General features: G+C 41.8%; 1 protein-coding gene across 1 annotated transcript; it reads right to left on the bottom strand.

The window, feature by feature from the left end:
• Positions 1-494: 494 nt before the first annotated feature.
• Positions 495-10,419, bottom strand: LOC117469300 (primary amine oxidase, liver isozyme-like). The gene is made up of 5 exons (XM_034113722.1): positions 8,763-10,419; positions 6,116-6,234; positions 4,502-4,668; positions 3,968-4,100; positions 495-3,151 (listed from the first exon to the last, which is right to left on the bottom strand). Exons 1-5 carry the CDS (start codon positions 10,330-10,332, stop codon positions 2,861-2,863), a joined length of 2,280 nt encoding a protein of 759 aa, XP_033969613.1. The 5' UTR covers positions 10,333-10,419; the 3' UTR covers positions 495-2,860.
• Between the last annotated feature and the right edge of the window lie 2,925 nt (positions 10,420-13,344).

The following is a 13,344-nucleotide window of genomic DNA, read 5'->3' as shown; positions in this document are numbered from 1 at the left end:
AATAACTTCCTGTTGAAGGGTTTAATAACTTCCTTTAAGATTAGTTTAATAACTTCCAGTTGAAGGGTTTACCCACTACTCGCACAAACATGCACATGAGCAATAAGTGGGTAGGGTGGGGGTGAGTTTGGAATTGGTTCTTTTAAATTATCAGTATGTTTACTTACTGTTAATAGGATTTCAATGCAAGTGTTCCTTACATTACTGGTCTGTGGGGCTTGATATGGGCTCAGTGCAGGTTTAATCTGTGAGATCAGTAACAATCTGTCTCAGCGTGGCCTCATGTGGCCTTTTACTTCACATTTTTCTTGGAATCCCAATGGGGGCTCTGTGTTCTTTTTTTGTCACATCCTGTGCATACTGTGTATGTGTGCAGTGTGTGTGAGAGAAAGAGAGAGCCCGTTTAACCCTTACATTGCTGATCTGGTTTCAATTTCCTCCCTTCCCCATGTTGCACATCTGTATGTATGTAGACCGAAGGCAGAAGACCCCACTCTTTGACAAATAATCTCTTCTTTTATTTTGAGAGGAAAAACAACAAAAACATTCCTCACAACGTTGACCTGTATAAAAAATATAAAAAATACACCAGTCAGCTGTTTGGTGGTCCCAGCCCTGAGTCGCATCAGAGCGGGGTCCGGCTGTGACCCCGACTGGATGCTCATATTATTCAGTGCACGCTTTACACACAGTTGGCTCTACAGTGTCAATTTACTGTGTTTACATTACTGTTTACATCACAGTGTAATTAGGAAACGCAGATAAGCATTGTGTCTCTCTGAATGTAATAGGCAAACATTTGACAAACATTTGACAAACATTTGACAAACATTTGAAACATGTTTAAAAGTGTTTGATTGCATAGAAGCAAGGTAAGTGCAACATTACAAAAAAATTAACACATAGCCTATTTGCTTGCTCACATTAAAGTTAGGGTAGGTAAGTTTGAGAAACTGGCTCGAGATCGCTAGAATTTGAAAATACACAACCGGAGAAAATCTGCCACTTCCTTATAGAGCCCCTCCTCCAACACACACGAACGCGCACATGACCAATGAGGGCACGAGATTAAGTTTGTGCCCCGATGGAAGGCTGACAGGCAGGTAGGCCATCCAGTTATTTTAGCCGGGCTGGCTAAAATGATTGGTCGTGCTTTTTACAGTATTACGGCTTCCACAGATGACATTTTTTTATGGATTTTTTGTCAAAGCACTTAAGATATTCATTGCTATCTGATGTTAAGAGCATTCCATGGAATATAACAAAAAGTGTATCTCGAGCCGGTTTCTCAAACTTACCTACCCTACCTTTAAGGATGTCGTTTAAACAATAATAGGCTTGTTCATAAGTAAGGAAATCTCCCACTCATAACATTTGACTGGTGATATGCTCCTTACTATTTGTGTGGCAGATATCATTATTAAAGGGAAAAAAGGAAAACAGAACAAACAAAACAAACCTGTTGCTAAATTAGGTAATTCCACAAATAAAATGAAGCTTTGTTAGTGACTCTGAGGCTGCACTGTGTTTCTTTTTAGCTAAAGGCTAACATCAGCAAGCTATATTACTCGCAATTACATTGCTAACATGATAAGAACTAAGCAGTCTAAGGTCTAATGTTTACTATGTTATCCGTCGCATTTAAGCTAATTCATATTCTAACATTTGCCAACTTGAAGCTAACACAATATGCAGCTGATGCGAATGTCATTATTAGTGCAGGTATTTGGTTAGAAACGCAAGACAAAAAGTCAGATAATCAACAAGTTTAAAATGTCATTATCTGCGGACATGGACATCCACAGACAAGGATTAGGGCCACATGAGAAAGAAAATGAGGGTGTGACCAAAAGTTAAATAAAATGTTAAGTTTTGATTTGATCTCAGAATTCTGACTTTTTTCTTGATATTCAACATTTTGGGGAATACCCTCATTCTCCTTTTTACCAAAAGGGAAGGGAGAAGATTGAGTTTATTCATCTCTGTGTGTTCATAGCTGGAATCAGTAGGTTAGCGTAGTTTAGCATAAAGACTAGAAGTAAGGAGAAACAGCTAGCCTGTCTGGCTCTTTCTGAAATCAAAAAGCACTTATAAAGCTCACTGACATGATGTTTATACTTGTTTGTTAGATACACAAACAGAAATTGCATTATTCAAATAATGGTTTTCTGGGTTACACTGTTTTTACCTTGTTACATATTTAAATGTAGTTTATATGTCAGCAAAGCTTTGTTTTTAGTCATTACAGACAAACTGATGCCAAACTTGGCAACCTTAGTGTGAAAACAAACTGTGAAGCTGCAGCTACTGAGTCTGGATGTTGTCCAAAAAGAAATAGTTCCAGCATGAAACTTCACCTGAAATCATGAGTTGGCGTTTAGTTACAGCCAAGATGGTATTGTTTGTTATTGAGTCAGTGTTTCAAGATTTCATCACCACGATAGCCCTGCTACTGTGTAAGGTGTAGATGAGAAATGTAAAAGTTGAGTTAAAAACAAAGTTTGAGTTAAAAGTTAGGCATTATCCGAGCATGAAGGACGAATGGGTCATTGGCCTCCTACATTTTGTCCCTAGCAAAGATGGTCTATTCTGTTTGTAAACCAAAAAAGGTGTTTTTATTTTACTTAGGACAGAGCTAGCTGTTCCCCCACTAAATGTTCCACAACAAAGGAAGTTTGCATATTTTCCTAATGTTAAAATATTTCTTTCATCTTGCCTGGTGAGCTCCTTGCTAGCCTTAACCCTGACCCATATGTAGCACACATAATGTGACGTCCCAAACTGCCTCTATAAACATGGTAACATGGACAAAAGCTTCCTGATAGGTCAACAAATAGAGTTCATCAGGGCTAAAAACACATTAGACCCAATCCTCAAACTTAATGACTCCATTGAAGCCTTCATAGGTGAAGGGTTCCAGGACGGGGCTGCAGGTCTCTTGAGCAAGGCAGGCCATCCTGTTGCTGTCACAGCTGTCCTCGCTGCCCGGGGAGAGGTACACCGAATCAGCAGAGTGGATAGACGGGTCCATGTCAAAATAGTTGTGTGGCCGCAGCAGGACCCCGCCCCCGTTGCCTACGGTTACCGTGTTGGGGATGTCCTCGGAGTGGGGGATGTGAAGGAAGCCGGTGGTCACCCAGGCAACCAGGTCCTGCAGGACAGTTTTGAACACATTATATTTGTTTCAGTAAACATGCAATACGTGATTGTATCATCACGCTTCTTAAAGTGCGTTCACACCGGACACAAAGTGAAGATTCGCAACTTGAGCGAGTTGGACCGCGGCATCATTTGTGTTTACTAGCGTCACTCAAACTAGACGCGCTAGCACAGAGGCGGGACTTATCTCCATGTAGATACCAACAACAACAAACCAACATAATATTCCGTGATTCAATTGTTACACACATATTCAAAAGATGCCGTTATAACTACATACTGATACTCGTTAGTAAAAACCATGAATTAATGCTTTGACAAGTGTATTTACAACAAGGCAGACAAAACACTTTTCAAATGCATGTTTTCTGAATGGAGATCTAATCAATCGGGCTCGGCTAAGCTACCGTTGTAGCTGCTCCGTCCAAACTCAAAATAACGTCATGCTGACATTAATAAAGTAGCGACTGTATTCTCCATGCCGTAGGCAGTGGGTGGGTTGCACATGTATAGTCACGGCTTGTTGTCCAGTTTCTGAACAAATATAAGGAACTGTGTGCCGTCGCCGTGAGCCAAAGGCTGTGTTTTGTTTTGGTTTTCTGATTCAACAACGTCAGTGACAGGCTGAGATTTATCGGGACAGCATCACGCAAATGTATCGCCTTGAACTCTCACGAGTTAAGCTTGGCCACGTCATTCACTTAATTCACACCGCCAATTATTGTGTATCGGCGTCTTTGCGTTGACTTTACATGTAATCACCCCACGTGTGAACGCATCATTACATACAGATTCCATCACAACACACCTCGTCTTCGATGCTTTCGTTGTCTTCAATGTACTTGCTGAAGTCGACAGCTGGAGACCAGATGTCGTTTTGACTGTACAGACTGCTGCTGGTCTGCTCTCCATCCTTATGCTTGGTGATGGCAACCTTATACCTGGTGATTGACAAAAAGGTGCAGAGAAGCAGGAGAGGCTTTAGATAGCAGAAGCATGCCTTGTGGATCATAGGGGGCTTCAACCGGAATACAAGAACATTGCTGTGGACCAGATCCACAGATTAAGTTCTATGTAAAAAATGTCAGGTTTGATGCTAAATTGTGGAGTTCATGGCATCTACAGCATTGTTAAGATTAAGGAAAAATCAAGATTACGGTTGATGAAGAGACTAACTTAACATGATGGGACATGCTGCATAAAAGTATGACATGCTACATATCCATTCAACATCCTGTTTTCCACAACTATACTTTTTACATTGCTATATTAAGAGCATAACCCTGATTGTGTTATTAGGAATGCATTTTTTTTTAAATATACACTTTGTGTCTGGTCTCACCTGGCCCAGGACATGGCCCTCTCCTCGGCCTGGCTCTCGGGGAGATTGTCCCCTGTGAAGCTGAACACCTGCAGCCTGTAGGAGCGCTGGTGACCCCAGCGGTTGGTCTTGTTGCTGGAGATGTGGAGGTAGCGCGGAGTCTTGGTGTCGTAACGTAGCGCTGCCTCCTGTTATGAGACACAGTACACATTATTCCTACAGTTAGGGTGACCAGGTGCCAACAAGCCACATGTGGGACAAATAGGACGTTTTTGCGGGACAATGCGGGACATGTTACTGCGTTACTGAGAGCTAGATTAGATGTTTATATAATGTCTATATAACCCTTAAGAAGAACATTTCTATTAAACTATAAGCCTATACATTTAAAGGGGACCTATCATGCAAAATGCACTTTTTGATGTCTGTTATACTTAAATATGTGTCCCCGGTGTGTCGGGGAACTGACGCAGCGTCAGAAAATAAAACCCTTTCTCTTTTCCACCGTACCCAAATCTCTAAAAACGGGGAACAACGGAGCTGATTCAGATTTGCGTCCGATATGACGTAATATCAGAAATGTAGGCTGGCTTTACACCCACGGCCCTATCAGAAACGTTGCTATCAGAAACAATGCCCGACTGTTTTGGACGTAATATGGTCGGTGCATGTTTACATTAGCATCGCTAACACTCAGAGCTAACCTGTACTACACAGAGCATGTGTGTGAAGAAGCAGGAAATAAAAAGGAACTCGCCTTGTGGTTTAACCGGCAAGAGAGAAAGCCTTTGAGCTCCATACTGTTTCAGAAATAATCCTTGATAATCCATGATATGGCGTTTCATCACGGCAGTATTTAGTTTAGACCAGGGGTCGGGCCCCCCCTCCCGTTGACAGTTAACGAGCATTGAGCGTCGAGCTCCCCCCCCTTAAAGGGGACCTATCATGCAAAAGGCACTTTTGTACGTCTTTTATACATGAATATGTGTCCCCGGTGTTCCAGGGAACTCACCAAGTGTCAGAAAACACAACCCTCTCTATTTTCCTCCATACCCAAATCTCTAAAAAAGGGGCTGCAACGGATCTGATAAAAACTGATCCAGATTTGAACACTTCTATGACGTCACAGAAGTGGCGCTACGGCTATTGGGCCAACTCCACCAATCAGGAGGAGACAGCCACGGCCATTGCCGTTCGAAAGCGCTGGAGAAGCTGTAGTACATATGCCAGGCCTGTAGGTGGTGCTGTTCTCACAGAATCAGCCCTTGCAAAAACAGAGCAATTTTTTTTCAAATTGAGCGAAATGAGGCATGGCTAAAATCTGTTTGGTATTTTGAAAAAAAAAAAGTATAAATATGCCTTATATAGGTATGGTCCTACACTATATTATTCAAATATAGCATGATAGGTCCACTTTAAGATTTAGTTTAAAGTGTATTTTATTTACACACTACGCAATCTAACCTAATATTTAGGAAAAGTTAGGAAAAACCATACATTGTTCGCGGCAGTGATAAATTGGAACCAAAACAACACTTCATGCGGTCTCCACACTGTCTTTGTTACACACTCTCCTCTACATGTTGTTAAAAGAAACCTAAATGCAAGTGACTAAAGGCATAAAGGGAGCCCGACCTTTTCTGTTTTCAGTTGCTTCTCCACCAGCTGAGGCACCATCGCATAGTGATCAGGCATCCATGGCAGCGAAACATTTACATATTCCATGTCTTTGGTCTGAAAGAAATTCTTTACTCCTGCAGAAGAAAGAAAGCAAAAATGTTTTTCACAATACTTAATTTCTCTTGTAGTATGAAAGCCAAAATTGACCTGCTTAGGTCATTTTGATCCACATGTCAATCCTTGTCAGGTGCTTGATGTGTTTCCTAATATTTTAAACGTTATAATTTTTGGACGCTTTGGATAAAAGCGTCAGCCAAATAAAATGTTATTTAATTCATTTCAAGTTATAGCGAAGACTAGCTTTCCATCCGGTTTAAACTTTGTTGACTAACCATGAACCACTAACCTGCTTCTGAGCCACCACACATTCCTGGGGCCTCATTTATAAAGGGATATACGCTCAAAAAATGGCGTACGCCAGTTTCTACGCAATGTTTGCGATTTATAAAATACTAACTTGACGGGAAAATGTGCTGTCCTCCACGCAAACTCTAACCCATGCGTACGCACTAAGCACAACAACGGGAGAGACGAGAAACTGCGACACCGTTGGCAGAAGGAAGAATGGAGAGAAATATGTGGAAATAAATAAAATGTTACCTCTCATTTATCATATGAAGAATTCATTTTCAAACATTGATTAAAGCCAATCTTAAAATGATGAAGCAAACGCCTGTTTGAGACTCCTCAGTGCACACAAAAACATAACTTGGAGAAATAAATAAATACGGATATGTTATTTAAAACCACCTCGAATATGTTGTGTTAATGTTATGAAATGTTTTCTCATAAATGATGCGGTAAGCAGGAGGACAGAATAACGTCTAAACTAACGCCGTTTTGCATTTCTATAGGTTGTAGATACGAGCGTGGTTTTATATACTATCACGTTTAATCGTGTTTTATGCCGTTTGCCAAGACTTGATAAGTCGCTCGTAAAACACAGGAGGTATGGAAACTAAGAACACCATATGTGGTAAATTGTACAGCTAATATAACACAACCCATTAGTTGTATTTCCTTTAACTGGTGGACTATGGATATATAGTTGCTGATCGACAGCTGGAACACAAACACAAATTCAACAAAATCATTCAGATCCAGTCGTCATGACTCCACTCCGGAGGGATTCCCCGATCATTTCTTACAGTTTCTCATCAAGGGGGTGTCTCCTGTCCCCGGGACAAACACACTGCCTGAGGAAGGTTATGTGTATTTTTTTTGTCATTAACTTTTTTCGGACCACTTATTTATTTATTTTGGTGACGATCCGACCTCCATGCTGCTACTCTGGTTTAAACTGCATCCACCAAACAATATGATTTATCTCCACCTCCCCAAAATAACCAAAATCTGACACGGTGTGAGATGTCTTTTTTAGCTGTTCGGTCGTAATTTCCTGCGATCTTCTTCATGCAGTCAGTCAAAATGAATGAATGAATGGGCGTTTCTTTGACTATGTATAGGCAAATATGGGCGTTACGTGAAGCCTGCAAAAGCTGCGCCGCATTTCGAGTCGATTGTGATTTATAAAGGGAAACAGGCGTATGAAGTGCCGGTACGCACTTCCCTCGCCGGTACGCAATGTTTTGTGGATCGGAAAATGTCGGAACATTTCTGTACCTATTTTTTTGCTTTGTACTACGTAAGCAACCTTCTCACGTCAATCCTACGCAAGGCGTTATAAATGAGGCCCCAGGTGTCAGGTAACCAGTTTTGGGGGTGTTGGGGCTTGAACTCTTGACCCCGTCATGGCTACAGCTCCGGGCATGATGGAGACGTCAGTTGTTTTTGTTATAACTAACAGACTGACAAATGATAACAGATTCTTCTCTTGGTGTTAGCATAGCTTATTTCCATCCTCCCTTCAACTACCAGTACGTTTTAGATTACATTTTTAACCCCTTCACGGTTCAGCTCACAGTCACATTGCTGAGTTGATGCTCAGATCCTCGGGCAGGGCCTGGAAACTAACCAGGCTTTGTTCAGTGAAATCTGAGGCTGAGTTATCAGTAACATATTTTGAATGACTACTCAAAACCTATTGTTTGAAAATAGCTTCTTTATTTTATACCACTGCACTTGAGTAAATGTATTTGCAATCCTGTCTTTAAACGCATCACTGACACTCAGTGGTGTAAAGTAACTAAGTACATTTACTCTTAAGTATTGAGTATTTCAATTTGTTGCTACTTTGTACTTCTACTCCACTACAGTTCAGAGGTAAATGGTGTACTTTGACTCCACTACATGTATTTAATACCTTTAGTTACTTCACAGATGTGGATGAATGATGTGAAATATAATCAAGTGTTAAATCAGACTTTAGTTCCACCTGGAGTAAATCCACAAGCTACTCTGCAGTATACAAAGTCATTCAAACTAGCTGCACCTTTACCAGCTTTGAGCACACTTTAATGATCAATCATTATAAAACATATCATATATATTATTCTGAAATTGACCAATCTGCATTACAGGTCAACGTCGTGAGGAATGTTTAATTATAGTGGAGGAGAATCAGCAAAACATTTAAATTCTCAAGTAGAGTACTTGATTACATGTCACCACAGCACTGTGTATTTGCATCACTGCCACTCACCCAACACATCCAGGTCCACCTTGAAGTTGATGAAGTGTGTGTGGATGTTCCCCAGCACCTTCTCCGCCACCTGGTGTCCGTGCCGCAGAGCCCCGTCCACCAGGTAGGAGGAGGAGATGTATCCGGTCGCGTGCACCTTGGCCTCCACGGACCCGCTCTGGTAGAAGATGAAGTCCCACATGTAGTCATAGTTCCCTATGGCAGTGATGGTCCTGAACACCAGCGCGCTGTTCACCATGCCCCCGTAGCTGTGGTGGAAGAAGTCGGAGAAGTGCCTCCTCAGGGGCTGGCCCATGTTGTGCTCGAATATGCAGATAGAGTTCCTGAAGCGGACCGGTTTGGGGACATCAATGTAGCGGTATGTGTCCACGTAGCTCGCCTCGTAGGGACAATCCACCCCGCGGACCAGTTCGTGCGCAAAGCGGCCAATCCCGATGCTGGAGTCCAGAAACTTTGTCAGGATCATCCCGGGAGTGACCGACCCGTACACGGACATGGCCTCCTGCACGCTCAGCTCGTACACGATCCTCTCGTCGTTGAAGCGCACGTCGAACACCCTCATGCCCGTGAGCGCGCTGAGCCCGAAGGCGAAGCTCCAGTCCATGTACACGACGTGGTTGTTGCTGACACTGTAGCGCTTCCCCTCCGCGTTAAAGAGCTGCGGACCGACCTGCAGGGGCTTGTTCCTGGGTTTCAGAGAGCCATAATCAGGGGACTCCTTGTAGACGATCTTCTTTACGAGATCTTTATCGTATTTATCCTTCAGTGCGTCTATGGAGTCGAAATATTGTCCGTTATAGAGCAGCATCTCCACCTTCCACTCGGACGCGTTGACGCTCTGGTGGTCGACCAGCACCTCGAAGCCCACCGGGTGGATGTACATGCCGCTCATGTCCCTGAAGAAGGAGATCCAGGTCTTCCTGTCCCCGGTCCGGACTCCGCGGGGCATCTGCTCGAACGCGTTCAGCTGCTTGTCCGGACCCATATCGAAGCTCTCCTTCATGATCTTCCCCAGTTTAGTGAAGACGTCTCCCAAAAACTGGAAAAGCAGATTATATTCCCCGATGGTGACTGTGCGCGCACTGATGGGCAGATCCTTGTGGTACCTCTCCATGGTGACATCGTTGACGTATGTTGGGTTGGGAAGAGGGCCCACTACGTACTCCTTGATGTATCCTTTGGCACCGTAAAACACCACCACCGTGGCCTCTCTGGTCGGCTTGGCGCCATTCCGGTCCAAATACGCGAGCACGTCCGCTTTCTTTGGCACAGACAGATCTATTAGAAACAGGAAGTTATCCGACGGCTTGGAGATCTGGTTGGTGGATATTTCCAAGTTATTCTGCTTTAGCATGAACTGCTGGACCTGCAGGTACTCCTCCCGGGAGAGGTCCGCGAACACGGCGCTGCGCTCGTCGTGTTTGCGCCGCAGCGGGTGCACGCGCTGAGCGGAGCATTTGGGCGCCCTGCTGGAGTGGATGCCGATCAGGACGATGTTGAGGATGATGGAGGCAAGGACGAAGAGGATAAGCGTCCATTTCACTAAAGAGTTCATCCTCTTCTCTTCCATTAGGCACAGGGCTTGGAGAGAGGGAGGAGAGGAGTGAGCCCCGCAGGAGAGAGCGCGCAGAGGCTCCTGGAAGAGAGCCGCGCCCCTCAGATAATCTGTGTCTCACCCTCTCACCCCCCCTTTGCATGTATCACATAACCCCACGCGCCCTGCCTCCCTCTTTGAATAAACAGTTATGAAAGTATTTTCTTGCAGCTTCTGTTCATCCACACCGGACAACAGGAGTCTTTTACGCACACTGTGAAAACCTTATGTAAAACTGACCAGTGGAGCTATTCTGATCTTTTACTTAATTAAAAGTAGTGATACCCAGTGGTGGCAATAAGTACATTTACTTTATTACTGTAATTAAGTAAAATGTGGAGGTACTTGTACTTTACTTAAGTATTTCCATTTTAGTTAACTTAATACTTCTTCTCTATTACAAATTGGAATAAACGTTGTACGTCTCTACATTTATTTAACCAAATTAGTTATTAGTTATATTGCAGCTTCACATTTTTAATAAAAGTTATAAATCAATTTATAAATTATGATTTACTATTATGGATTAATACCCCTTAAAACATTTTTTTTAAAGTAATTAAAGTTCACTTTGATCACTACCTTTACCATCTGCAAAATAAAAACAATGATGTACATGTGTTACGTTCCACAATAGGGGTAAGAGGGAAGTAAACAACATGTAAAGAAAAACGGGAGAAAAAAAGAAAGAGGAAACTGATTTGCAAAATTAAAAGATATGGTTTAATGAATAAAAATGGTCAGTGTATGTTTTATGACATAATGACATTCTTGTACTCAGGAGGGGACATTGACAGAGGATTACTGGAAAAGTACACAGTAAATACTTCATAGTATATTTTATATTTTATTTTATTTCTATTCTTGTATATTTTGTAGTTTTGTTTTATTGTAAAATGCCTTTTATGCTGCTGTAACAAAAACAATTTCCCAATTTGGGATCAATAAAGTATGATCTATCTATCTATCTATCTAGTACTCGTGGGGGTATAGTTTCAGTAGTACTGAGTCCAACAGGATCAATCTCACGAATAACTAATGGAAATAAAAAATAATTCCCTCATCAAATTTAGCAGAAGTGGCTTGATTTTGTTCTCAGCAGTACCATCGTACAGGGCAAATGAAAAGTGTAACCGGGGTGAAAAGGGTGTTACCTTTACTTAATTATGAATGTTGTTACATCAAGGCCGAAAATTAGGATGAGCGCAAAAAGTCAAAAAGGTTTTTTTCCCTCCCGGAGCTACCAGCGCAGCCCCCCCCCCCAGAACTTGTTTAATTTGTTATCACAATTACTAATGTCATGTTTTTTTTTATTCTTGAAGAGAATGTCTTTTTTTCTGGCATTCTTCCAGGATTAACAAAAATAAGAATAACATTGAGAAAAATCGTTGAAGTAAATGGCTGTTGTTAAACGCTTCCCACATTTACTTCAATCGTACAGTAGAAAAGATAAAAGTATCCCAGCAATACACAATAGAATATATAAAGAATAAATGAAAAATCTCTTCAAAAGACCACTACAAAAACTGAAACTTATTGACATGGGTAATATACATCAAAAAGGCTTCAAATGTATTCAGTATTGTATGAACATGTTTTAATTGGGGTGTGGACGTCACATCCTGTAGGGGGGTCCGGGGGTATGCCCCCCCGGGAAGAAATGTTTGAAAATGTAAAGTAAAATGTTTCAATCTGGTGCAAATGAAAAGTGTAACCGGGGTGAAAAGGGTGTTACATTTACTTAATTATGAATGTTGTTACATCAAGGCTGAAAATTAGGATGAGCGCAAACAGTCAAAAAGGTTTTTTCCCCCCCCAGATCTGGCGCCCTAGGCGACCGCCTATGCCAAAAACCGGCCCTGTACACCATGCTAAATGTATGTCTGCATAAAGCTGAGTTATGATCAGTCATAATAACACAGAATTTGGTGATGATTAAATAGTTTACAGTGAGATTTACTCCCATACTTTTGGCCATACTCACGCAGCCCTACAAATGAATTGAGATTTCCACACAAATGTTCTTTTGCAAGTGTGCAGAGCAGTGTTGATTTAAAAAAGCAATTTGAAGGTTGGATATTTGTAAACCTTTTTTTGTGTATATATATATATATATATTTAAGATGTAAATTAATTCCAGTTTATTTGTAGTACTTTCTATTTTTATTGTGACATTTGGTGGCATCAATGTGTGCATTTGATACAGATAATGGAGCAATTGCTTTAGGGCCACAGTGTAGGCCTATATCCCTGAAGGTCAAATAATGAGATCCTTGACCTCCGCCCCCCTCTCGCACCTCCATACAGAGCCCCCCCACATATCAAATCCCAACTTAACCCCTGGTCATATGACTGTATTTTAAAACACAGTGTATTTAAGCTCTTAGAGAAACTATTTGGGCTGGGTGGCGCTCTATAGCTTAGGGCCAATAGGTTCAAGGTTCAAGGTTCTTTATTGTCAATCTGACATAGCTACAGAGTAATTATGTAGTTGAAAATCTTATGTCACAGGCTTCTCCAACAATGCAACATAATAACATAATAACAATAAGAGCAAGAGCAATACAAAAAGAAAAATAGTTATAAAATAAAGTGATGATGTGGAATAGTGCAGTACAAGTCTATATACAAGTTATTGGAATGATATATATATATATATATTAGGTGTTAGATACATAATACTGAGTAGCAGATGAATGTTTTTAAGTTGTTTCAACAGTTCAATTTTTTAACAGTCTCACTGCCCGCGGGAAGAAACTGTCTCCAAATCTTCTTGTCCTTGCCAGGATGCTGCGGTAACGTCTGCCAGACGGCAACAGAAAGAACAGTTTGTGGCTGGGGTGACGGGGGTCTTTGATAATCCGTAGTGATTTCTTCCTGAGCCGCTGGGAGTAAAGGTCCTCCATGGATGGCAGCTCCGTCCTGGTGATGTGCTGTGCAGTTTTCACCACCCTCTGTAAAGCCTTACGATCGAGGTCGGTGCAGCAG

The sequence above is a fragment of the Trematomus bernacchii genome, unplaced genomic scaffold, assembly GCF_902827165.1.
Source record: "Trematomus bernacchii unplaced genomic scaffold, fTreBer1.1, whole genome shotgun sequence".
NCBI lineage: Eukaryota > Metazoa > Chordata > Actinopteri > Perciformes > Nototheniidae > Trematomus > Trematomus bernacchii.
Note: the sequence above shows the minus strand (reverse complement) of the source record. Positions and strands in the feature narration are given on the sequence as shown.